This window comes from Pithys albifrons, chromosome 15 (genome assembly GCF_047495875.1).
Source record: "Pithys albifrons albifrons isolate INPA30051 chromosome 15, PitAlb_v1, whole genome shotgun sequence".
Taxonomy (NCBI): Eukaryota; Metazoa; Chordata; class Aves; order Passeriformes; family Thamnophilidae; genus Pithys; species Pithys albifrons.
The window spans coordinates 1,993,604-2,018,508 of NC_092472.1; the positions used below are offsets into that span (position 1 = coordinate 1,993,604).

A 24,905-nucleotide genomic window follows, 5' to 3' on the forward strand; every position below is an offset into this window, starting at 1 on the left:
GTCCTGTGAATATCTGCAGTGGCAGTGAAGGTTTCCAATCCACCTCATCCCTCCTGTCCTCCCCCACACCTTTTCTTTTGTGTTGGTGAAACATCTGTTTGTTCCTTTCTTGTTAGACATGTGTCCATCTCTGCTGTTAGCACATCTGACACGTACTCAGCTTTCTCATAGTACATAACAAATCCAGACCTTTCTAATTCTAGTATTGATGAAGTAACATTTAAGATGGTGGAAGGGACACCTGAAATAACATATACACACTTGTTTGTGATATGGTGGTTGCATCTAGCAGTGTTTTACTTCTGTTGAGCTGTAAATTATTTCACATAAATGCTCTAATGCCATGCACTGATTCTGCTTTAATGTTCTGTGGTTTATGACTTATTTCATTTGAACTGTACTGTTTTGTAGGAAAACACTTGAACTTTATCTGCCCATGTAAGAGTAAATATGCAGTCCCCCCTAATGAAACTCCATTTGGTGATACTTGAATAGTCTCTCAAAGTCAGAGTCGAGGAGTATGGATGGAATGGAGCATGTACATTTGCACAGTGTCTGCTGATCTGTGGATAAACAGTCTCTTTGCCTCCAGCAGGATCATGCTCTCAGTGTGCAGAAGTATTACACACACAACTGGGCTTTTGAATTTCTCTTGTTGGAGGAAAGGGATGATGGAATTATTACAAAGCTGGAATACCACAGTTCTTGTATTGTAACAAAATATTTGCATCGCAAGTCCTGGATCTCCCCTTTTCTCTTTTGCCTTGATCTAACACACACTCTGGAATACGTTCCTGTCCATCTACACGATGGGAGTCAGGAGATAATGGAGAGAACGAGGACAGTTGCTGTCCCTATGACTGTCTGAGACCACTTCATCTTTTTTACAGACCCTGCTGCAAACATCAGAGGTCTTGATATACACCTGGATATTCTGTTTTAGATGTGGTGTTTATTATATCTTCCTTAACCTGTTTTATCCTGTGTAAGAAGGCTGATGTTCTCTAATGGTCATAATGTGTCCTGCAGCTTTAGGCCTTCTTTGTCCCAGAAAGTCAACAGAATCAATATAGAATAATTAGCATTTGTGGCTTATCCAAGTAGTGGCAGTCCTCAGGAATTTAAATAGAGGCAGAAGAGTGACTTAATCCTTCTCATGTCTGAGGAGAGGATGAGGGTTAAGCTGTATCTTGGAAAGCTGTTGAAATAGAGGAGAGAACTTTGGCTTCCTTGTGGTCTGCCCAGGGACATGTTCCTTTAGCAGAAGGAACAGGAGTTAGAGGGGAAACAGCAGAGCCAGCTCGTGTATGCCAGGGTTAAAAACCTTCTGCTCCAGCTCTGTGAGAACACTGACTTTATGACTTTGGAGGCTGTATACTCAGAAATTATTCTTGCTGAACAGGCATTCTAGAAAAGTGGTTTCTTTACAATAACAGCAGCAAACCACAGGCTGCCAGGCCAGGAGTGCCTTGCAAAGGTGGCCTAAAAAGTGCATTTTTCTCAGCTCCAATTAAAAAAGTTTTCCCTCAGCATCAGGCCATGAGGGAAAAGCAGGGCATGTGCAAAATTAGCAGCAGGCAGCGAAGAAGCAGAGTCAGATGGCTCTGAGCTTGCTTTCAGGAGTACCTGTGCCTTTCACAAACAGAGGGTTTGTGTTCTGTGTGTCAGATTGAGCACAGCCACGCCATGTGCAGCCACTCGTGCATTACTGACTCCTGTGTTAACCTCTGGCTGTCCTGAAACAAGGAGTTTGCCATTCCTTGGGTGCTGTGCTGCTGCCATATGTGGCCAGAAAACCCCCACTGCTTCTCGGCTGAGTCTCCTCAGTGTGCCTGAGGTGCTGTCAGCTGTGCTGTGCTGAACAGGAGAACTGGAATTGACATCATCAGTTACTTCATGAAACCTGCGGAACGATCTGGGGAAATGAAGCCTGGGAGCTCTTTGGAGGGGGAAAAAGGCTCAGGAAACAGGAGGTTCCTGGTCTAGCAATGGCTTGGCTCTGTAGGTGTGGTGTCTTGGGAGTGAGGTATCTCTGTGGGGTGCAGGACACCCGGGTGGTGTGGGAATGTGCAGTACCTGGGGAGGGGTGAGCAGCAGCCCCTGGGGGTTCAGATGGGTCAGCCTGGGGGTTTGCAGACCCTCAGGTCAGCTCTGCAAGGCCCAGGTGCCCTTGGGTGGGCTTGTCTGGCCACCCAGCCCCTTCTGCTTCATGTCTCCTCTGCAGTGTCCTCCTAACTTGCCTTTCAGCTCCTGGGTTTTAGGGAATTTATTTTGACCTTGTATTTAAAAGATGGATGCCTTAAAACAAAAAAAAAAAAGTACTTTTTGTTGCCTTTGATTGAATTTTGGCCTGAGTTGCTCACCTGGAAGTGAGGCAGGCACCCTTTTCCCCCATTTTTTTTCTTTATATAATGACAGATAAAGATTTGTCCATGAGGCTGCACATAGGGACAGTTTGGGGGAGTGGGCACATTGCCTGTCCTAAACCATTCAAGACTTCAGATAGTTCTGATGGTGGTAAATTTCTTTTTATGTTGTCTTGGTATGTGAATGCAGTTGCATAATTTCTCTAAACAGCAAAATAACACAGAGACATTAAGGAATGCTGGAGATCCTGAAGTATCTCCCAGCAATTTCTTCAAAACACCCATCTCATCCTGTGCCTGAGATTTTACCATTAGTTTGAAGTTTATTTTCTTTTCTGATATTAACTTATGAGCTGCATCACTGGCCATATGATGCTTTTAGAAAATTCTGTTTGCTGAGTAGGAAGATAACCCTGGGACTTGTTTGTGGCTCACAGGATTTGTCCTGTATCTTGTGCTGGAAGGTCTTGATGGGTGTTTCTTCAGCTTTCCCAGCAGCTGAATTGCAGCTGGGAATGTGCCCAAGTCAGATGCCTCCATTTCCATGCTGTCCCCATGATTTTTAACCCAATACTGTGCATTGCTCCTCAGTGTGCATTACTTTTACTCAAAACTCTTGACTAAACCCCAGAATTAATGCAATTAATTCTGCTTGTGTAGAGGTTGAGCAACTGGCCATGTGATACTGCCCAGGTGGCTCCTGCATCTGTGGCTTCAGCTTCATTTCTCCCTTTCCAAAGGGTTTGTGTGTGTGTCCCCCCACACCACCCCTCAGCTCCTTGGATTGTGAAGGGGAAATTGGGTGATGTGGGGCTGGCTTGCTCTTCCCTGCTGTGCCTTTGAACCTCTCCTTAGAGGACTCTTTATTGAGTCATTTGGGGGAAGAAGGTGACTCGAGAGCTCTGATGTCAAGCACAAAATCAGACTGGAGCCATATCACTTGATACTGCTCCCCTTAAATGCCAAATTGTGAATTTCCTTAGAGGCAGAATGAGGTTTTTTGGGCATCTCTCCAGGAGTCAAAGAATCCCAATTCTAGAGGTCACTGGACTGAAAAAAGCCAAGAAAACGAGAAGTTAATGCAGAAATAACCGAGGAGAAGGAAGTTGAAAGCCCTTCTCCCTTATGCCTGAGCAGCTGCCCCCTCTGGAGCTGATGGCCTACAGGATGGGCAGGTTTGTCCCTGTGGGACCTTTTAGTGGAGAAAGGCAAAGTCTTAACAAATAAATACAGCAGTTGATGTTCTGGGGTTGTGAGGGTGGGTTTGCAGGCTTGGCTCTCTGGTGGCTGCAGGTGAGGGCCCTGCTCACCTCCCCCTGCTGTCACACAGCTCTGCTCCCCCTGAGGGACACCCCTGCATCTGCAGGAACCCCTGTGGGGGCTCCACTGGGGGGGCTGCAAGGGGGAGATCCCGTGAGGAAAGTGTGTAGTGCACAAGGTGGTAATCACGCAGATCATCTCCTGGTACTCCCCCTGTGCTCTCGTGAGGGCTCATTCACAGGGAATGTAGAACTGGATTTCAGTGGCAGGTGCTCAATTCTCCAAACTGCCTCTACATTTTTATCCCCAGTCATTTTTCAAAGCACTGTGGAAACATGTTTGCCCTCACCCCCTCCCAAGTTGTGGTCCATCAGCTGGGCTTCAGGGAGTGTTTCTGAAAGACCAGGACTACATCAAGTACACAGGGCACTTGTATCCCCTGGGAGTATTCCTGCTGTTATTTCCAGTGGATGGATGGCTTAATTTGATGTGTTTGGTAAGCTTGCTCTGTGTCTTTGGTTGTGTTCCCCTCTCCTGGAGCAGTGCCTGTGTAGAGGGGAGGGGGCTGTCAGTGCTGGACTGCAGGGAGGTGTCCCTTCAGTTCCAGCTTATGTCTCAGTGTAAAACTGAATTTAACTGGCTGGGTTTTTCAGGTTGCTCTCAGCTGAAGTGCCCTCAATGTCCCTGTTTGTCTGTGCCAGACTGACCAGCGCTGATCGAGGGTGAAACAAAAATTAAAGACTTCCAGCACTCTCCACCCACAAAGGCACCAAAAGCACTGACTGGGGAAACTGGGCTTTGTAAAGGGTTCTGGGGGGAAGGTTCTGGAACTTGGCAGGGACTGAGTGTGTAACTGGGGAAATGGGATGACCAGTGGGACAACAGGGTTTTGGGCAAGGGTGGGAAGGCTCAGCAGTGGGAGTGCAGGGATCAGGGCAAGGGTGGGAAAAGGGTGGAGGGGGAAGGAGACAACTCACCAATGGGAGTGGAGGGATCAGGGCAAGGCCAGGAAAAGGGTATGGGAAGAACAAGACAACATGGAGGGTAAACTGGGATGAGACTGTGAGGAAGAAATGAGGGGAGGTAACACAGAACTTTTATAACTAAAATCTGTACAATAATAAACTCAATGAACTTGAACCAAACTTGAGTTATAACAGTGTGAACAGTCTCTAAGGCTGTTTTGTGTCCTCCATTTGTCATCCAATGTGAGTTCTCCCACACCAGACTTTGCAGTTCTGTGTATTAATTCTATCTGTTTTGAGTAGCTGTTGCCTTATCTAATCTGTCTGATGCCAATTTAAATCATCTATCTAATGATTTCTATACAAGTGGAGGCTGATACAATGAAAATGTGAAATGCCTCTGCATCCCACAGGGCTCTGCTTTGCTTTTCTTCCTTTCCCTGAACACTTGGGTGGTGCCACCTTCCTGTTCCACCTCAGATGTGCTGCCTGCTCCTGGATGGTTTATTTCCTTTGACATCTGCTTTCTTTTGAAGAAGGGCAGCCACTTTGTATGTGTCAGGCTAGGGCTGGAATTTAAAATACTTTAATGCATTCTTATTATCTGCAAGGGTGGCTGCCTAATTAGTTAGCTTAGTAAATAATGCCTTGGTGATGCCTCTGTGAGAAATGAAGTTACACGTGCCATGTTTTCAGTGCTTTTTAATCTCACCGGTGAGTCACTTGCTTTGGGTAAATGGAGATGATGTGGATAAGGTTGTTGTCTTCCTTTAAGGGCCCTCAGTGGCATCACCCTCCTGGTTATCTGGGGTGCCAAGACAGTTTGTCTTTTTGGTTGCCTTCACTTGCCACCCACATATGCTCCACCTGCAGAGCTGCCTCCAGCCCTGGGGCCAGCACAGGAAGGACATGGAGCTGTTGGAGAGAGTCCAGAGGAGGCACCAAGATGGTCAGAGGATGGAGCAGCTCTCCTGGGAGGAAAGGCTGGGAGAGCTGGGATTGTTCAGCCTGGAGAAGAGAAGCTTTGGGGTGACCTGATTGTGGCTTCCAGTGCCTGAAGGAGCCAACAAGAAAGATGGGGAGAGACTTTTCACAAGGGTCTGGAGTGACAGGACACGGGGAATGGCTCCCCACTGCCAGAGGGCAGGGTGAGATGGGATATTGGGGACAAACCCTGCCCTGTGAGGGTGAGCAGGCCCTGGCACAGGTTACCCAGAGAAGCTGTGGCTGCTCCATCCCTGGAAGTGTCCAAGGCCAGGTTGGATGGGGCTTGGAGCAACCTGGGCAGGTGTCCCTGCCCATGGGAGGGGATGGAACTGGATGGGCTTTAAGGTCCCTTCCAACCCAGGCATTTTGTGATGGAGAAGAGATACTGCTGCTCTTGGTGCTGGTGAGGCTTGAGGTTCTTGACCGTTCGTCAGCTTTGGATGCTGTTTCTGGTTTTTAATGTCTCTTGCTTCCCATCAAAGGCAGCATCATACCTAGTTTTTTTGCTGCTATATTGCAGGTCAAAGCTGCTGAATTCCATCCTGCAGGAAATACTTTAAAATCTGTTGTGAATTAAAGCTATTTATATTTCTAATAATGAATAAAGGATACATTAGTTCTAACTTTGAATGTCTTGTGACTGTATTGGTAGGATTGGTTTATTATCTGTTTCTCCAAGCTGTCTTGCCAGGAGTTAGGTGGCTTTATTCCCAGATTTATAATGCATTCTCTTCCTCTTGGAAAGGGCATATGCTGTCTTGGCTCACTCATTTTAATTTGAGTTTTGCAGGGGTCTGTGTTGTTCCAATTTTAGTTGTTCTATTTCTAAAGCCTTTCACAGGCATGTAAAGTATGATAAAAACTACAATATCTCCAGGCTTTTACAATTACTGCAGGTGTAAACTTCAGCCTGGTTTTCATGTTTCTGGATAGATCTATTAGTTCATGTAATTTGGAAAGGGAAAAACTAGAGATGTTCTTTAGATAAGGTTGCTCATTAACATCAAACCCCCAGATCAGGCCTGTAAAGGCAGCTCTGGCAGTGGATTGTTCACCAGCCCCAGCAGCTCCCTGGTGGCTCCTACAGAAGCAGTTTGTCCCTCTGATTTGGTATTCTGAGATGTTCCCCCATCCATCCTGCTCCTCCCATCACCCAGCCCTACTGAAAGTGAGATGAATTGACCTGTACCCAAACTTAACTAGTCGTCACTCAACAGAACTGCCTGGGAGGAAACAGCTGTAAATGTTCACAGCGTGCTGGGCTGCCCTTCTGCAGCTCCTGGTGTCACTCACAGCAGCCTGGGGCAGGCTGCTCAGACACAGATCACAGGAATGCTGAGCTGGGAGGGACCCACAAGGAGCATCCAGTCCAGCCCCTGGCCCTGCACAGGACCAGCCCCGAGAGTCACACCCTGTGCCCCAGAGCATCATCCAAACACTCCTGGAGCTCTGGCAGCCTTGGGGCTGTGCCCACTGCCCTGGGGAGCCTGGTCAGTGCCCACCACCCTCTGGGGGAAGAGCCTTTTTCAAATTTGGACCTGAGTGCTGCATGAAGACACAGTGTAGGTTTAAAATAGAGCTTTTGTCAGCAGTCCTGATCCATCTCTAGGGCCTGTGGAGGCTGATGGTGCTGTCCTGCTGGGTTTCCATTGCAGGTGCCCTGCTGGTCCTTGGGCTGGGTGGGAGCAGGGGCTGTGGTGTAGGATGGCCCTGGAGGAGACACGTGCCTGGCCAGCCCTCGGTCTGTGGGGGCACAGCCTGGGTGGGGGGACAGACTCAGCCCCAGCTCTGGCTGCACTTGCACCTCAGGGCAGGGAGGGTGGAGGAAGGCAGATCTGCAAACTCCCAAAGGATTAGGATGCCAGACCCACTGCAAAATAACTCTTTACTTCTGGAGTTGTGTGAAACAGAGCAGAGCCCCTCTTGTGCCTCCCATCCGTTGCTGAGGCATGAACTTCCATCTCAGGGGGAAGTGCTGCTTGGAAGGTGAGGACCTGGGACACTGACCCAGGGCAGGTCAGAGCCCTTCAGCCTGAGCTGAACCAGAAAACATGGTCAGGGGAGTAGGAAACACAAACTGCTCCCATTTTGCACAAGGTTTCAGGTACATTTGGTTTGCTAATGCTGGGTCCGGGTATGGCTTGTAGAGTCCCAGCTTTGTCCCAGCATCATAATTTAATGGAAACTGGGGAATGTCAGGTTTACAATATGATGTATTATTGCCAATTTGGATTTTCTTTAGAGCTCTTAAGGAAAAGATGAATGTTGTTGCAGGATGACTTTTTTGGCACCCTGGTACTTTCCTCCCATTACTTATCTGTATGAATAGATATTTTTGCTTCAGTGTTGCAGAGGTGCAGAGCCTTTGTGCTGTATATCATATACCTATGCTATTAACTTCCTTTAGATATAAGAATAAGCTTTAAGAGAGCACTGGTAGCTCTGTTACCTCATAGGGGTACAAAAGTAGTACAAAAGTTTTGAGAATCTGTTGTTTTTGACACCCGACAAACATCTCTCTTCCTCCCCACCATCACAGGTGCAAATAATAGTGAAAAAAATTACTTTCTGCTGGTGCAATAACACTTTTCCCCCTCAAGAAATAATACACTGGTAGCACTTGACAGTAGTTTTAAAAGTTTGATTTCACCATTGCTCAAAAGAAGATTTGCAGAATCATAGAATATGCTGAGTTGGAAGGGACCCACAGGGATCATCCAGTCCAACCCCTGGCCCTGCACAGGAACCATCCCCAAGAGTCACACCCTGTGCCCCAGAGCATCATCCAAACCCTCCTGGAGCTCTGGCAGCCTTGGGGCTGTGCCCACTGCCCTGGGGAGCCTGGTCAGTGCCCACCACCCTCTGGGGGAAGAGCCTTTTCCTGAGATCCAACCTGACCCTGCCCTGACACAGCTCCAGCCATTCCCTGGGTGCTGTCCCTGGTCCCCACAGAGCAGAGCTCAGTGCCTGCCCCTCCTCTGCCCCTCCCAAGGAAGTTGTACCTGCAATGAGGTCTCCCCTCAGTCTGCTCTCTCCAGCTGAACACACCAAGTGCCCTCAGTGTCCTCACACGCTGCCCCTTCAGGGCCCTTCCCATCTTCGTTGCTGCCCTTGGTCACTGTCTGATGGCTTCATATCTTTCCTAGGTTGTGTCCCCCCAGACTGCCCCCCATTGCAGGTGAGGCTGCCCCAGCACAGAGCAGAGCAGGACAATCCCCTCCCTCTCCTGGCCATGCTGGGCCTGATGCCCCCCAGGACAGGGATGTCCCTCCTGGCTCCAGGGCACTGCTGACTTGTGGCCAACTGGCCACTGACCAGCACCCCCAGGGCCCTTTCCTGGCACTGCTTTCCAGCCTCTCATTCCCAGTCTGCCCATCCATCTAGGGTTGCCCCATTGCAGGGTCAGAATGTGGCACTTCCCCTTGTTGAGCTTCCTATGGGTGGTGATTCCCAGCCCTCTGATGTGTCAAGGTCTCTCTTCAGGACCTCTCTTGCCCTCGAGGGAGGTGGCAGCTCATCCCAGTTTAGTGTCATTGGCAAACTTACTCAGTGTCCCTTCCAGTCCTGCATCCAAGTCGTTAATGAAGCTGTTGAGGAGCACAGGGCTGAGGATGGAGCCCTGTGGCACTAGTGACAGGTGCCAGCCTGATGTCACCCCAGCCACTGTCACACTCTGTGCCTGACCCGTGAGCCAACTTCTCACGCATCACATAGCAGGGTTCTCCAGCTGTGTGCTGGACAGTCTGTCCAGAGGGATCCTGGCAGAGGCAGCCTCAGAAGCTTTGCTGAAGTTGGGAGGCCCTTGAATAGCTCAGTCCCACCCTCACCCCTCCTTACCTGTGTCACCGGTGTCACCACAGCCTCGCTGCCCAGCAGTGACCGGCCCAGTTACCGCCCCTGTGGAGATGCTGGAATGAAACAGCTCGTTATCCCTGCAGCAGGAGCACGGGGTGGGGTGGGCTCATGTGTACAGCTCAGCAACTGGGCTGCTGTGTGGGCTGGGGGTGAATTTTGTCACCTCACAGAGCTGAGATTCACACAATCACAGACTGGGTGGAGTGGAAGGGACCTCAAAACCCAACCAGTGCCACCCCCTGCCATGGGCAGGGACACCGCCCACCAGCCCAGGGTGCTCCAAACCCCATCCAGCCTGGCCTTGGACACTTCCAGGGATGGGGCAGCCACATTTGGTTGTTCATAAGATGTAAATTCTTACAACCAGTCCCAGTGTTTTCAGCTGCTCCCAGCATTGCCCTCGACTGGGATTTCTGGAGCAAGTTACAGGGATTAGGAATTGGGTTTAGCCTGGAGCAGTCCTGAAGCTTTTGGTCAGGTGCCATTATGGTTAGAAGATGCTGTGGAATTTGGAGGAAGACTAACTCAGGTGTTCTCCTGAATTTTCTTTTTCCTTGGGGAACAGACTGCAAGACTGAAGTTGCAATTTATGGCTCTCATATGAGGAAATAAGATTTTTTTGGCAGGTTTTTATATTAGTGAAGCAACTGGAAGTAAGTTACTAACTTGACACATTTGGTTCAAAGGCTCTGGAGTGTTTCTGGTAACAGTGGTAAAGCAGGCCCTTCCTGATTAGAACTGCATTGCATACAGAAAAGAAAATTAACTAAACTATTTGTGAAAGTTGAAATCAGGCCGTGTGCTGGCTTTGGTAGAAGCTGTTTTAATAATCACCAAAAAATCCTGTTTTCTGCTCAGAAGGGGTGTGGGTTTGTTTTTTTTCCTGGCTCAGCTCACTGAAACCTGTTCATGTTCTTTATCATGCTTTTCACCTTGTGTCTGTGAACAATCTGCATCAAGTACGTGGACTTGTCATTTAGTCCTAGTCCTGTCAGTAGTTAAAAACATTTCTCTTGCATAAGCAAATGTAGCAAACAGCAGAGAAATTAAAAAAAATACTTTTAGAAGTTTTTCTCCTTCCAACTTCATTAGTAGGAGTTTTTTTGAGGTTTACTTTTGATTTCTAAATACTGATTTCAGTGAGTTCCCCGGGATCACTGATATCGTGACACAGTAATTCCACCTGAAGCATCTTCATTTTATATCTATATATTTGATTAATCACCTACGTGTGCATAATGATTGTTTTAGAGGGGTGGGGTGGTTGGGTTGCTTTGTTCCTGGCATAGCCTCACAAATTTGGGGTGGTTTCCTTTTATTTTCCTGGCTCCCAGGGGTGTGTGATGGGCAGGCAGGACTGGGTTCTGTTCCTGGCCGTGCAGCCCAGGCTGGAGCTGGAGGAGTCACAGTGAACAATGTGCTGCAGTAGAGCTGGGTGTGCATAAACAATTGAAATTGGTTTTTAAAGCTGATGATCACTTAATTTGCCTGATGAAGGCTACTGATTTTGAATAAATGGACAGTAAAAGCAGGTGTCAGAAAGTTCCTCTCTCGGTGCTGCAGCTTTACTGTGGCATGTTCAGATGATGGAGAGCCCACTGAGAAGAAGCAAGCAGTGTGCAGGGTGGTAACATCAGCTCATTTGAATGTGGTATAAACCTTTTTCATGTGTCTCTGGACACTCTCTCTGGCATGCTTTGTCAAGTTAATTGTTGTCCACAGACAGCTGTAGGTACGAAGGGGCAATATCCCTGGAATTTATCTGCAGGATGCACTGGAGTCGGTCTCCACTTCCTCAGTACTTCCCTTTGCCCACGGTGTTTTAGGGTGTGATTTTGGACAGCCCTGAGTCACGGGAGGGGCCTGGAGAGGCCTGAGGTGCCTTAGAGGAGGGTGCTGAGCACTCCCCATCCCACATGTCCCATGCAGTGGTCCTGTGGAGGTGCTGCTGGCACAGCACCCTCGCTGTGTGTCAGTGGTGGCTGCTGTGCTGGTCCCTGCTGGGAAGGGACAGCTCTGCAGCGTGGGGGGCAAGAGCTTTGAATTCAGTCCATAAACACCTCTCAGATGTAGGGCAGTGGTGGGTTTTCTCCAAGTTTCAGGTTTGTCAGTAAATATTTACATTGCTGACAAATCCGAAACTTGGAGTGGAAGAGGCATTGCAGCTTGTTCAGCAGTTGCCAGCACTGAGGGTATTTTGGAGTGGTCTGTAAATACCTGAAATGCCATTGTGATGTTATGCAATGGGCTCTGTGGGTGTTGGATTAGTTTACTGCAGGCAGCAGATGTCCCTCATCCAAAGGATGGATGCATTTTAGCTGGTCTGGAGACTTGCTCTCCGCTCACTGCCAGGGAATAATACCTGGCAAGAGCTCATTACACATGGGACGTTGAACATGCTGCTTTGCAGCTTCAGCAAAGGGTGAGCAGACACCTCCTCAGAGTCCCCTGTCCCTGCAGACTCTGGGAACTTGCCAGAGGTACCTCATTTTTGTTCTGTGCAGGACTGTGGCGTCACGTTAGAGATGTAGTACCTGCCAGAGCTTACTGCATTTCTTTCTGTAGTTCAGCCTAATCAGATGCCTAACCTTAGCCTTTTTGGAAGTTTCTGGATGCTAATTGCAGGCAAAAGGCATCTGTCATGTAGTCACAGCTCTGTTATTTCCAGGCTCCACAGCTGCCGTGGTGCTAATAGACATCCCAGAGCTACGCCGGTCCTCCATAGAGAAGAATATAAACTAGAGGAGGGTTTCTTTGCCTGCCTGCCCTGTGGCTGTGACATTCTCAAAGGTCTGCACCCTGAAGGTACACACTGGAGACCCAGAGAGCTTCCAGCTGTCCAGCTGCCTGTGCTCTGGTCAGCACTGCAGTGTCCTGCAGCTCCTCAGGCGCTGAGCGAGGTCTCTGTCCTACCTGGAAGCAGCAACACAGCTATTTCCATCATCAGGACTATCTGGAAAGCTTGGGGAGGAATTCTTTAACTTTAAATTATTCATCCAGAATTTCAAGCAGATGTTGCTGTTTATTTGGGGCTGGCATGCTTGAGGGCGAGACACGATCAATAAGTAGTTACATGTCTTTGCTGAAGCGTGTTGTCTTCTCCCGAGGACAGCAGGGATGGTGCTCTAATGTCTGCTGCTCTGTCAGTGAGAGGTGTGTTGTTAGCCCTGGGGGCCTGCAGGATGGGGGCCTGCTGTGTGGTTTTCCCAGCTTAGTGGTCTGTTCCTGGCTTGTTGGGATTCACACATTTTCAGGCTGGCAAACCAAAGGCAAGTTTGCAGGTGCTGCTAAACAAGGATGGAATTTGTCCAGAGACCTTGAGCTGGTGCAGAAACAAGAAAAGAAACTGCAGAAACTCCACAGAGTAACATTAAAAGAGCTCTTTTATAAAGTTAAAATAAGTTGCATAAAAGACTGTTTAGATCTAGTAATTTTTGGGAAATATGTATTACTTGATAATGAGCTATAGCTGTGTGATGTTACATAGTTTGCATGCTGTGTATAGGTTTTAACATGGTGTGTAACTGTGTGAAAAAGTAGCTCTGAATATGGTCCGTCCTGAAACTTGAGTATTCTTGTTCAAGAACAGTTTAAATATTGTTAAGGTAAACATAGTTGTCCCTTCTTTTCCTCCTCTTCCCTTCTCTCCACAACTGCCCAGTAACTGTAACCCATGACAAAGAGGAGTGAGAAATGAAATACCAAAAAAGAAAGACCCATGAAATGAGATGCAGTCAGGTGATTCATTTAACAGGGGCTGAAGCCCCTGAAAGGCTCAGCTGAGAGCTGTGTCTGTGGAGATCAGACGTGACTGGATTTCTCACATCCTTTGCCAGGCGTGTGCTGAGGGTGTTCCCTGCGGGGCTCCCTCTGGATCAGGTGGGCTGCTTGGGTGGCTGATTCTTGCTTTACTCACAGCAGAAGTTGTTAACAAGCTCCTGAGAGTGGCTGCAGTGCAGGGGGACGTGTTTCCCCCTGTTGCCTGCTGTGTGGTGCCTTCAGAGATGGAAGCTCCCTTGTAATCTGCGTCCCTGTCCCCTTTCCCGTGTTCTCTCTCCTAACACAGTGTCATTATTAACTTTACTAAGAGCTCTATTAATTTTACAGGTTTTTTCTCTAAAAGATTTAAAACTTAAAGTGGTGTCAGGGTTGAAGCAATCCATTTGAAGGCAGAAATGGAGAGTCCCAGCTAACAGCACATGGCTTTTGAGGCAGAGGTTCTGGGTATATGATGGATTATTTAGGAGTTGGTAGGAAAGAGAGCAAATGCATCCTAATAGGAATGGTTGCTGTAGGGTTGAGCTGGATTCCACATTAACTCTCTTCTCAATATTTTCAGCTCTTTGCAAATGTGTAAGTAAAACTACTTTTTGCAGTAAACTCTTCTGAGTATTTTGTACACTTCCTAAAGGATATTTCAAGTATTTTAGTGGCTACACAGTTGAGAGGTATCTTGGAAGGACCTTTCTACTTGAAATGCATTTCCTGTATCTAGTGCTGTCTTTAATCTCATGTGGTCTTGCAAAACCCGTTCTACCTATTAAATATGCAGTAAAGCTGTTCTGTTTGGTACAAGATTGTATGTTTAAACAGCAGAAGTCCTCACTGCTCCTGTATTTTAAGATTAAAAATTCAGCTGCAACACTACCTTCAGATTCAGAGCCATTAGAATGGATTTTTCAGATTTATTCTCCTGATTACAATACAGAAAATTAATTGCTTTTGACTGTAAAGAATTATGACTCATTCATTATTTAAGAACCTTCCTGATGGATGAACCTTATCCACTTACTTCAGGACTTGACATGAAATAGAGCTGTTTTTTTGGCTGGTGTGAAGCATGATGCACCTCTACCAAACAGTGCCCACCCCTTGGGGCAGGGAGGGGTGGAAAAGGAAACCAGCACCTCCTCTGGGTCTGGTTTGCTTGAGTATTCCACATACAAGTAGTAGAGCCTGCTGGGAGAAAATGGGTAAGTTAGTCCAGTGGCATTTAAAATACATACTTTGAGTTTATAAAGGAAAGATTTACTACTTGCTTTAAATGTCCTGGTAGTAGGAATGCCCTTTAATTTTGCTTGCATGTGTATTGGAGGTGTTTGTGTCACACTGGGGAGAGGAGCTTGGGTTTGCCTCAAGCTGTGTTCTCCCTGGTCACAGTTCAATTTCCAGCCCCTGGTTCTTATGCTGCCAGTTCAGGAGGTCTCACATGATTTTTGTGTTTATTTAATGCTTTGATCTTGTCCTTTTAGCAGACTGAGACACAAGAAAAAGTCAAATTGTAGACCTTGTTGATTAAAACCAGCTGAAGAGCTGAAATCAGAGTTTGTTTGCCTGTCAGCCCAGAAGGGTTTGCTCTGTGCCCTTGGCAGCCAAACCTCTGCAGCACAGAAATAAACATGAAAATTTGACCTTTTTTTTTGTTTTCATAGAATCATAGGATGGTTGGAGTGAAAGGGACCCCTAAAGGCTGTCTAATCCAACCCCCAGGAACAGCTTCCATTAGCCCAGGTTGCTCCAAGCCCGTGCCAAGGCCTCACCCCCTCACAGTGATAAAATTCCTTCCAAAATAAGACCCAGAGCATGTGGATCTGATGTCAAATATGACAAATAGAGCTTTAACTCATTGTAGTACTATTGTTTTCCTGATATCTTCATGGTTAATGAAATTGGTGATTAGGTACCAATGATTTTTTTTAAAGCTTTACCTTAAGAACAGATTACATTAAATATTGACATCAGGAGTTTAGTCTGGACACGCAGTGGAGGGGGAGTCAGGGTTGTCCAGTGCTGCAGTTTTCAGTTCATTTGACAGTTCTCTCCAGTCACATTCTTAAGGCTCAATTTTTTTGCAGTTGTCTTAACAGAGCCTACATTTATGAAAGTAAGTTGCTAGTGATGCTGACATTTCCTTGTTACTAATTGGATTTAAAGGGTTTTGCATAATGTATTCAGAATACTGGTTTTTGTCTTAGGTGTCTTACCTTTGCTTGTGAGAACAACTGGTTTTGCAGCTCAGAGATGCTTTTTCTCACAAAATTAGTCTCTAAGACTTCAAGAAAATAGATATATCATGTGCTGCTTTGAAGTATTAGAAGGATTTGAGAGGCAGTTTGCCAACTGACATTTAAAACCCTTGAGAACTTGTTCCAGCCAAACCTTTTGGAAAAAAGTTAATGCATCTAAGGCTTAGTTACTAAAACGATTTTAGCTGGCAGTTTGGTGCATCTAAACATTGGAACATCCTGAAACTTGTCCTGCTGCTCAGCTCTTGTGTCACGGCTTTTGGGCGGTGTCCGTGGACCTGTCACTTCTCAGAGTGAGAGCTCCTTGCCCTGTGGCTCTGCAGGTGTGAGTGCTGTGGTGGCCCCAGACCCTGCACTGCTGCAAGGGGGGTGTTGTGGTGATTCCCACATGGTGGGACTCGGAGCTGAAGGGATGCCATGTGCTGTTTGACATCTCTCAACCATACGGGCTGTCTGTCCTTGCTGCACTGTTGGCAGGGTGGTCCTGTTGGCACAGCCACACTCCAGGCTGGCACTGTGACCCACAGGTGGCCATGGTGTTCCACCTGGTGGCTCGGGAACACTCAGGGTTAGACCCAGCTCTGCTGGTCAGTCGGGGCTCACACTGCTCCTGAGCTGTCCCTGCTCAGCCCCAGCAGCCAAGAGCTTGGCTGGGCTTTGGTTGCACTCCCACCTTGCCTGTTCAGGCAGTGCTGGTAGGCAGGAGATGCCTTGTTTGGGCAGAGCCTGTGCAGCCCAGCTCGCTGAGGTGCTGGGTTGGTGTGCCTGGCACACAGCCTGGCCCAAACCCAGCTTGCCTGCCTGGGACAGTGGGTGTGGGCTGGTCTGTACCTACTGTGAGAGGGGGAACTTCTGACACCTCTGCTTGAGAAGGGAGGAAGAAAGAGGCAAATTCGGTTTTACAGTATACACAATTTTAATAACAAAATGCTTCTGTACACTGCACTTGTTTTACTCCATCACTCACACCCCCTCCCACCACAAGTTGGCTCTTGAAACATAAACACGACCCATCTAGGACTCTCTGTAACCTCAGGTTGCTAAGCTGGTAGAATAGTTCACTTACTAGTGTTTTTATTAGTAAAAGAAAATAGGGTGGGTTTTGTTTGGGTTTTTACAGAGTGGTTGGAGGGTGGCAGGTGCAGCTTCTCGGTGCTTACACAGAGCTGTACAACCTGCACGCTGTTTTACCCTGTCTAAGGCTTCATTATACCCCTCAAAGCTTCTGTTACCTTTCCCTAAATACCTCTCTAAAGGTATATGAGATGTGAAATGCTAAATCTCCTGCTGACTGAAGTGATCTTGAGGCATCCTGCGAAAGGGATGCCTTAAAAAGCAAAGCCCAGCACCAATTTCAGCATCTGGGACATTTTGCAATGAAAGGAGGTGTGGGGAGGGAGAAGCTGCTGCTTTTCATTTTTGTTGTTTCCTTGCCTGTTCCTTTTTTGAGGGGAGGATAAATACTGTATCTCCCTCTGAACTTGTATAATTTTTATGGAAAACTTCATAAGAAAGGTGAAATTCAGCTTCTGGGTAAATTTCATAGGTCTGAACAGATGGATTTTGATAGTTACACAGATCACAAAATTAAATCAACTTTATTTCCATTAAAGTAGTACAGAAATGAACTTAGAAACGTTAAAAATCAGTGTGCAGTGCAGATTTCTGGTTTAAAGCCACTGGATGTGTCTGATCTCAGTGTTAGCACTAGGCCAGTCTCCTGAGGGTGATGGGACAGGAGCTCAGATGCTCAGATTTGCATGCGGCTGATCGCCGCAAAATCGGATCGTTTCTGCTTGGGGGAGAAGCAAACAAAACCAAACACTGATAGAGCAGCACTCATTATGTCTCCATCTGATAGGGAATGGGAGCTCAGTGCAGAGAACACTTCAGCTGGAGACTGAACGCTAACCCATTTTACCCTTCATCGAGTAATTTTTCCTTGTGTGCATTTACACACTGATCTAATGCAGGGCGACTAACTGGGAGCATTAACTCAGCCCCGCTCCAGGAGGATGACTCAGAAACTCAGCTTGTGCTGCTGGGGTTGTCTCCACTGACTCGAGGGTGGGCAGCAGGAGGAGCCGGCTGGAGATCAGCGAGGCTGGAGATCTTTGGATGGAACGAGAACCTCAAGAGCAGTACAAGAAGTTCCCTTTCTGAAAGGTCCTGAACACCTGAGGCTGTGCCCAGAGGTGTTGAAGCACCTGGGATGCCATTTAGCATGTGTGGAAGCCGAGGCTGTGCAGCAGAGGTGATACTTGGGGAGAGCAAGTTAACAAGCTCTTGTCATCAGCCAGCACTCGTACTGAAATACGATTAATTTAAACCAAATCATCGTGGTTCTTGTTCCATAAACAAAATAAATCAGAGGCTGCCGAGTAGCACAATTATTACAATCCCCTCCTTGCCTGGAAGAGTCACAAGCAATTGCAAGTGGAAGACAGTAACTTTAAAATAAAAAATATTAACAGCCTGTGGCCGTGTCCTTGTGCGGAGCGGTGGCTCTGCCTGCCATTCCCTGCCCCTCCGCAGGGAATTCAGCGCGACTTCACTGCCAGTGTTTGACATTCTGCGAGTTTTATGATACCTGTTACCCTAAATGTAATGTTTGCAGAATTGCTTTGCTTATGCCTGGAACCTGGCAACAAATGGTTCTGGAAATGGCAGCCATAAACCACGGCATTTGGGAGATTGGCTGTGTATTAGTGAGGGGAACAGGGAGTCACCGGGAGAGGGAACGGTGCCTGCCGGGCTCTGCTGCTCCTCCTGCTCTGCTGTCTGCCAGCCAGGCACTGCAGGACCCCTGGGAACAGCCAGGGCTGCTCGGGTGCCTGGGTGGGTTTGCTTGGAGAGCCCCTGGAACAGCACTTAATGCCTGGAAAATCGGTACGAGTGGCTGGGATGGAGAAGAGGGTTAAATCCAGCATTGCTGGAACATCTGTCTTTGCTCTTCTTGGGCATAATTAAAAGCTAATGAAGATGGAGTGGTTTCTGCTCAGAGCTGGGGTGTTGGGAAAGCACCTCCTCAGGAGGAACCTCAGCTCTCCATCAAGGTGCCACTTCTTCTTCCCATGTGGAAGACTGGCATGGTGTGAGCTGTCCTCCAGCAAGGGTTCCTGCAGGGCTGGGGCGAGCTGGGACTCTGCACACACAGCTGGGGACATCAGAGTGCAGTGTTGACATCTAATGGGGCATGACAGTGCAGCCAGATGATTTGGCTGCCAGGATAATTAACGAGCTCAGTGACAACTTTGTCTGTGCTGGTACCCTGCAGCTGTACATGGAAGTCACTCCCAAAGTGGCAGCTTCCCAGTGCCCCAGTGCAGCCCCTGGTGTGGGCTGAGGGGGTTGAGGGACTCGGGGCAGAGCAGCAGCCTCAGGGAAGAGCTGTGAGCACCTGCCTGTGGGGAGGGATGGAGCAAAGCTTCCTACAGGCACCTACAAACCCCTGGGTGCCAACACGGCCTTGCATTTCTCAGCTTAGGTCTGGCCTTCTGGCTCTCATGGGATTGAATCACACAGAACGTTTGCTCTTTGTCCACCTGCCCCCGCAGGATTTTTTTGTAGTCAGTTAAAAGCAGTAATTAACTTCCTAGAATAGGTTTAAATGGACTCATTGTAGTATTAACAGTTACAGGAGTTCAAAGTTATCTATATGGAAAATCTCTTCCATTAAAGTACAGAGTCACAGGAAGCAAACAAAATACTGGTTTTATAAGGGCACTGTATGTAAAAGTAAGATGATGCAAATTAATATCTTCAAACCCAGTAATTGAAAAAACCTTTATGTAAAATCTTAACAGAAGTCACTTGCCTTGCTGTAATTGCCTTGAACGAATTCATCTCACGAGAAAACATCGAACTGTTGTATAATTGCACCCTAAATACCTCACTAAGTGGTAATACAGATAGAGAAAAGCAGAGTGAAATAGCCAACAGATTTTGATGCAGTGGTTTTTCTGTTTAAAAAGTTTGCAGGATAGTTTAGTACATCACAATTAGCATACTGTAATTATGGATTTGCTCAAGGTATGGCAACACTGTGAGGAATTTTGTTTCTTCATTGGGGTGTGCTGGGAATTGTTTAACACTGCAGCATTGGACACAACACATTTTTTAGTTATACATACATGTATATTTATATAAAATAATTCTCCATCCCTCTCGACCTTTTAGCTTTGGTTAGAATGTTTATAATAGTTGAGTAGTTGACTTAAAAATAATGTAATCCTTTGCAGACCCCCCACCCCCCACCCTCGTGGCATCCTGAGTACCACCATCGCTGCATAGATCTGCAAATATTTACATGTCATTTCATTATAGAGTATAAATAGCAGTATGGTATTTCTGGCTAAAGAAACCAAATTACTCCTTAGAATGAGGTGTGTGTGTATATATATTTATATATGATTTTTCAAAAAGTCATACTAGTTTAGATTCTGTCCCATATCAAGTAAGAAACAAAACATTTTTCAGTGAACTATTCTATAAACTAATTATATTATCCTAACTTACCAGAAGGGGGTTTTTTTAATCTTGAATTTTGGAAGAGGAGGACAAGTGAGAGCTTATATTACAGGGGCTGATTCTGTCTCCAGAGAAACCAGTGGAGTTAGTGCATGAAAATAGCTTCCAGTGGAGAGGAAGCCTGAGCTGGGGGGGCAGCGGGGGGACAAAGAGAGGCTTCTTCCTTCCTGCCTTTCTTCCTTCCCTCTTCTCCTGAACCTCATCATTGGTATTTACTTTTAATTAAGAAAACCTTGCATTAAGGGTATTTACACATGAAAAGGTGTTGAAATGCTGTTTGTTCATAGTCATTAAGTAATTAGCCTGAATTCACGAAAAGCATCATCAAGTCAAACCAGGGAGCCGAGAAGTATTGAATGTACTTAATTTTTAGAATCGATCCCGTCATACTGAGCCTCCCTAAAGAAGCTATGTGGCCATTTTGGGGGCATCTGGGGGGTTGTCCTGCCTGTGTGTGTTTGTGTGTGTGCCCATCCTGCCCGTGTGTTTGTGTGTGTGCCCATCCTGCCTGTGTGTGTGTGTGCCCATCCTGCCTGTGTGTGTGTGCCCATGTGTGTGTGTGTGCCTACCCTGTCCATGTGTGTGTGCCCATCCTGTCCATGTGTGTGTGCCCATGTGTGTGCCCATCCTGCCTGTGTGTGTGTGTGCCCATCCTGCCTCTGTGTGTGTGTGTGCCCATCCTGCCTGTGTGTGTGTGCCCATGTGTGTGTGCCCATGTGTGTGCCCATCCTGCCTCTGTGTGTGTGCCCATCCTGCCCATGTGTGTGCCCATCCTGCCCATGTGTGTGCCCATCCTGCCCGTGTGTGTGCCCATCCTGTCCATGTGTGTGTGCCCACCCAGTCCATGTGTGTGCCCATCCTGCCTCTGTGTGTGCCCATCCTACCTGTGTGTGTGTGCCCATGTGTGTGCGTGCCCATGTGTGTGTGTGCCCATCCTGCCCTGTGTGTGTGCCCATGTGTGTGTGTGCCCATGTGTGTGTGCCCATCCTGCCCTGTGTGTGTGCCCATCCTGCCCTGTGTGTGTGCCCATCCTGTCCATGTGTGTGTGCCCATCCTGTTCATGTGTGTGTGCCCATCCTGCCCGTGTGTGTGTGTGCCCATCCTGCCCGTGTGTCTGTGTGCCCATGTGTGTGTGTGTGTGTGTGCCTACCCTGCCCATGTGTGTGTGTGCCCATCCTGTCCATGTGTGTGTGCCCATGTGTGTGTGTGCCCACCCAGTCCATGTGTGTGCCCATCCTGCCTCTGTGTGTGCCCATCCTGCCTCTGTGTGTGCCCATGTGCACTGCTCCTCTCTGTGCCTGCTGTCTGTCTCAGCAAGCCACACTATGAATATGCAGAGAGCAAAACTGTGTTTAAAATAAATTCACCAATCCCCAATGCACTGAATTTCCCACCTGGACCTTTGCTCCTTTTTCTTTTTTAAATTCTCTTTCCCCTCCCCTGTGTCACTGGAGTGAAATTACCAGAGGAGGAAAATCTTGCTCCCCAGCTGCCTTTACAGTGCCCGGAGCCAGCTGCAGTGTTTGGGATCCTCCAGCTGCAGTGGAACAAACGGAGCGCACGTCCCTCAGATCCCTGTACAGATACCCACTATCCTTCCCCTCAGACTCTTTTCATTAGAAAAAGTAGAATATGGAGACTTGGGTATAAATGTTTACACACAGTCATATAATTACATAACATGAAACATTTTACATAGTTTGAGGTGAGCATCTCTTTAGACTTTTAAACATTAGGAGTGCAAGTTTAATGTAATCATTGCTTCTTTAACACTGAAAATATTATGGATTTATTTTTTTAAAAAACTTAAAAATACTGCACCACTCCATAAACAATGTTTCCATTAAGTAGCTTGGAAAATTAGGCTTTATGTCAACATTTGTAAAAATTAGAATCTGATGTAGGTCCCCTACAATTTTAAAATAGGTTACTTATCTGATTTACTTTGAGATGGGCTGTAGGTATTATACTTCACATTCTTTATAGGGCAGCTGCTGGCACTTGCACTGTCCATAGCCATTGATGATGATGAAGGGTCCTTCGTGGGTGGGTTCATACTCGTTATAGGGTCCTTGGTCTGACATGTTGGCCATGTGCAGCCGCGTTTGGGACCGGAGCTGCCTGTGGTTTTGAATCATTGAGCACTGCCTAATTCTTCTGAGTGTAGGAGGGCAGCACTTCCTGGAGATGAACACTATAAAAATGATAAAAAAGAAAGAAAACAATAAAGCCATTGTTCCTGTAATTACCCTCTGAGTGAAGATGGCATTGTTTGGCTCGGGGAAATGTTCTTCGGTGGTAACGACCATGCCTGCCGTAGTTGGAATCTCTTTGTCTCCCATATGGAAATGAGAAGAGCTTATTCTTTTCGTGTACTCGGTGGTTGGAGCCGTGTCCGTCGTAGCCACGGGAGTAACAACAGTCGATAAATTCCAGCAAAGCTGAAAACCATACACTGCATCCAGAATATCCTCTCCCTGGGTGTGGTCGGGGCTGTGGCAGAGGATGGAGTGCTCCCACCGACCTTGGAAGCCACTCAACCATGTGGCCAAGGAGCAGATCTTTGGGCTGCATTCCCACAGATTGCCGGAGAGGCCCACGGTGGTGAGGGATGTCAGTGAACTGAGGATCTTGGAATCCAGAGTGGTGAGCTTGTTGTTATCCATGAGGAGGGTTTTAAGGTTAGGCATAGTTTCAAAGACGGTGAGGTCGATGGCTTTGATTTCATTTCCAGTCAAATCGAGCTTTGCCAAGGTGCCCCAGGTCCACTCCATCCCACATGTCAAGTTGCTGATTTTGTTCCACTGCAAGAAGAGCGTGTGCAGGCTGCTCAGCCGGAGGAAGTGAGCAAAATTAATCTTTGTCAGCTGGTTGTGCTCTAGGTGAAGCTCCCTCAGCTTGATTAATCCCGCAAATCCATTGCGAGCCAAACTTCGCAAGCGGTTTGTGCTCAAATCCAGGAATTCCAGGCTACGACAGTCCCAGAACAGGCGGACCGGGATGGTCCGCAGGGAGTTGGATCGCAAGTGCAAGGTCTGTAGCTTGCGAAGGCCGTAGAAGAGCTCGGGGTGCAGAGAGGATAACTGATTAAAAGAGAGGTCCAAATTCTGCAGGTTAAGCAGCTGGCTAAAAGTTGTGTTTGGCAAATGAAAGATTTTGTTGGAACTTAAGACTAATTCCTTAAGTTTATACAGTCCTTGAAAAGAATCTTCTCTGACTGTTGCAATTTGATTATGATCTAAGTGAAGCCAAGTAAGTTGACTGAAGCTTGCAAATTGATCCCTTTCAAGTTCAGAAATATAATTGTGCCTCAGTGACAAACCTAGCGAGCCCTTTTCAGTGGTGTTTGGCACTGAGTGAAACCCCTGAGAGTCACAGTAAAAGAGCAGCTTCTCACAGCGACATTTTGGTGGACAAGCCATGCCCAAGGCAGGCAGCATTTTTAAAACCATACTCATTGCATATAGTGCTGCCAGCATACGAGCCCCTAATGGCCACTTGAAATGTAAGCCTGCAGAATATAATTTAGGAAAACAACAAGATAGGATAGCCTTATCAGTACACTTGGAACATCACGGTGGAAGATTTCACTGCAGATAACATTGCCATGCATTCCAACAAGCTAATTCTAAATGCAAGAAACAACTTACTACGACAAACCGAATACTTGGACATTACACTTAGGAGAGGCTTTCTCTCGGTTACGGAGGGTACAGTGGCACTATCGGCAAACATTTTTTTCATAAGGTTCAGTGCAGAGCTATCAGCTTTAGCATCTGACTGCTCCCTTAAAGCAGAGCTGTCATTCATTATACAAGGAAGAGAGAAACGCAGGAACTTACCCATTCTTTTGAGCACATTGGAGGGTGCATTCAGTCGTAGTTTGAGACTCAACGCCGTGAGTCTGTGAAAGGCTCTAATGTGAGGCAGCCTTGAATAATTGACTGGTTTAGTGTCCTTTGATATTAGTGCAAAACCGAATCCACGATGCTCTCTTGGAATATTCCTTTTGAAATACTCCTTTTGCCTTGATCTCCTCTGACAGGTCTGCAATTTTTAAATCTTAACACAAGTTTTCGTCCTCCGTGGCTGCTCAGCTGGTTAATTGAAGCTCACGTTTTCCTTTTCCGCAGCTGTGGCTTCCTTTAGTCCTAACTTGTTGATGGCAGATGGGTGGCTTATTGCAGAGAGAAGCTCCTGTAGTAGCATGAGTGCATTTACTGAAAAGCTTTTCAGGGAAGCGGTACAAGAATGGATTTGCTTATGCGCTGCGACCACACAGGGCTCTATATAGGCTGACGTCACCTGGTGACGTTCCTTTTGTTTGGGTTTTCCAGAAGCTTTGCTGTTTTAAAGCATTGTGCTGCATACTGTGATCGTGTTAAAGACCACTGATAGAGGGAGGAAGAAATCCAGCGGCAGGAGTCCTTCGTCCCTGCGATAGAAGGAGCAGGAGGGACTCGCAGCACCCTGCTCCCCCCACGGCTGCACTGGCTCTGTTCAGCTGGGGTTAAAAGCAGCGCAGAGCTGCGGGGGGAAGTGCCCGAGCGCTGGCTGCTCCCGGTGTTCTGCTAGATATCCCTGCACGAAAGGAACTTTTAGATGCCAAATGCGCACAGTTTGAATAGAGGCTGCTGGTCAGCCCCGGCCGTGGTGGAGGTGAGGGGGTTTGGGTGCTGAGAGCTGTGTGTGTCAGCTGTGTGAGGCTGTGGTCCTGCAGAAGGGGCAGGGAGCAGGTGGTGTGTCAGAGGTACAGCCCAGGAGCAGGGCACAGGAGCGAGCGCTTCAGGCCAGGAGAAATTTCTGGAAAAGGCAAAGCTTGCGTTAGGGAACAGGAAAAATTTAATTGGAATCCAGCTTGACAGTGTGCAGTTATGAAACTAGAAAATCTATTTTCTCCTCCCAAACGGTGGCTT

At 47.4% G+C, this 24,905-nt stretch overlaps 2 protein-coding genes across 5 annotated transcripts in view; one reads left to right on the forward strand and one right to left on the reverse strand.

The window, feature by feature from the left end:
• Positions 1–24,905, forward strand: part of CTNNA1 (catenin alpha 1) — a 126,759-nt gene that overhangs the window by 41,256 nt on the left and 60,598 nt on the right. The gene's annotated exons all lie outside the window — the stretch shown is intronic.
• Positions 20,816–24,606, reverse strand: LRRTM2 (leucine rich repeat transmembrane neuronal 2). Of its 4 annotated transcripts, XR_011699129.1 has the most exons (3): positions 23,832–24,606; positions 21,184–23,500; positions 20,816–20,852 (listed from the first exon to the last, which is right to left on the reverse strand). XR_011699129.1 is itself a non-coding variant. In XM_071570465.1 (2 exons), the coding sequence occupies exons 1-2, from the start codon at positions 23,833–23,835 to the stop codon at positions 21,954–21,956; spliced, it is 1,551 nt and encodes a 516-aa protein (XP_071426566.1). In that variant the 5' UTR covers positions 23,836–24,606; the 3' UTR covers positions 21,011–21,953. The 4 variants fall into 4 exon arrangements, 3 of the variants coding, with proteins under 3 accessions (XP_071426566.1, XP_071426568.1, XP_071426567.1); XM_071570465.1 differs by lacking the exon at positions 20,816–20,852 and having other exon boundaries at positions 21,011–23,500; XM_071570467.1 differs by lacking the exon at positions 20,816–20,852 and having other exon boundaries at positions 21,011–23,051; positions 23,832–24,603.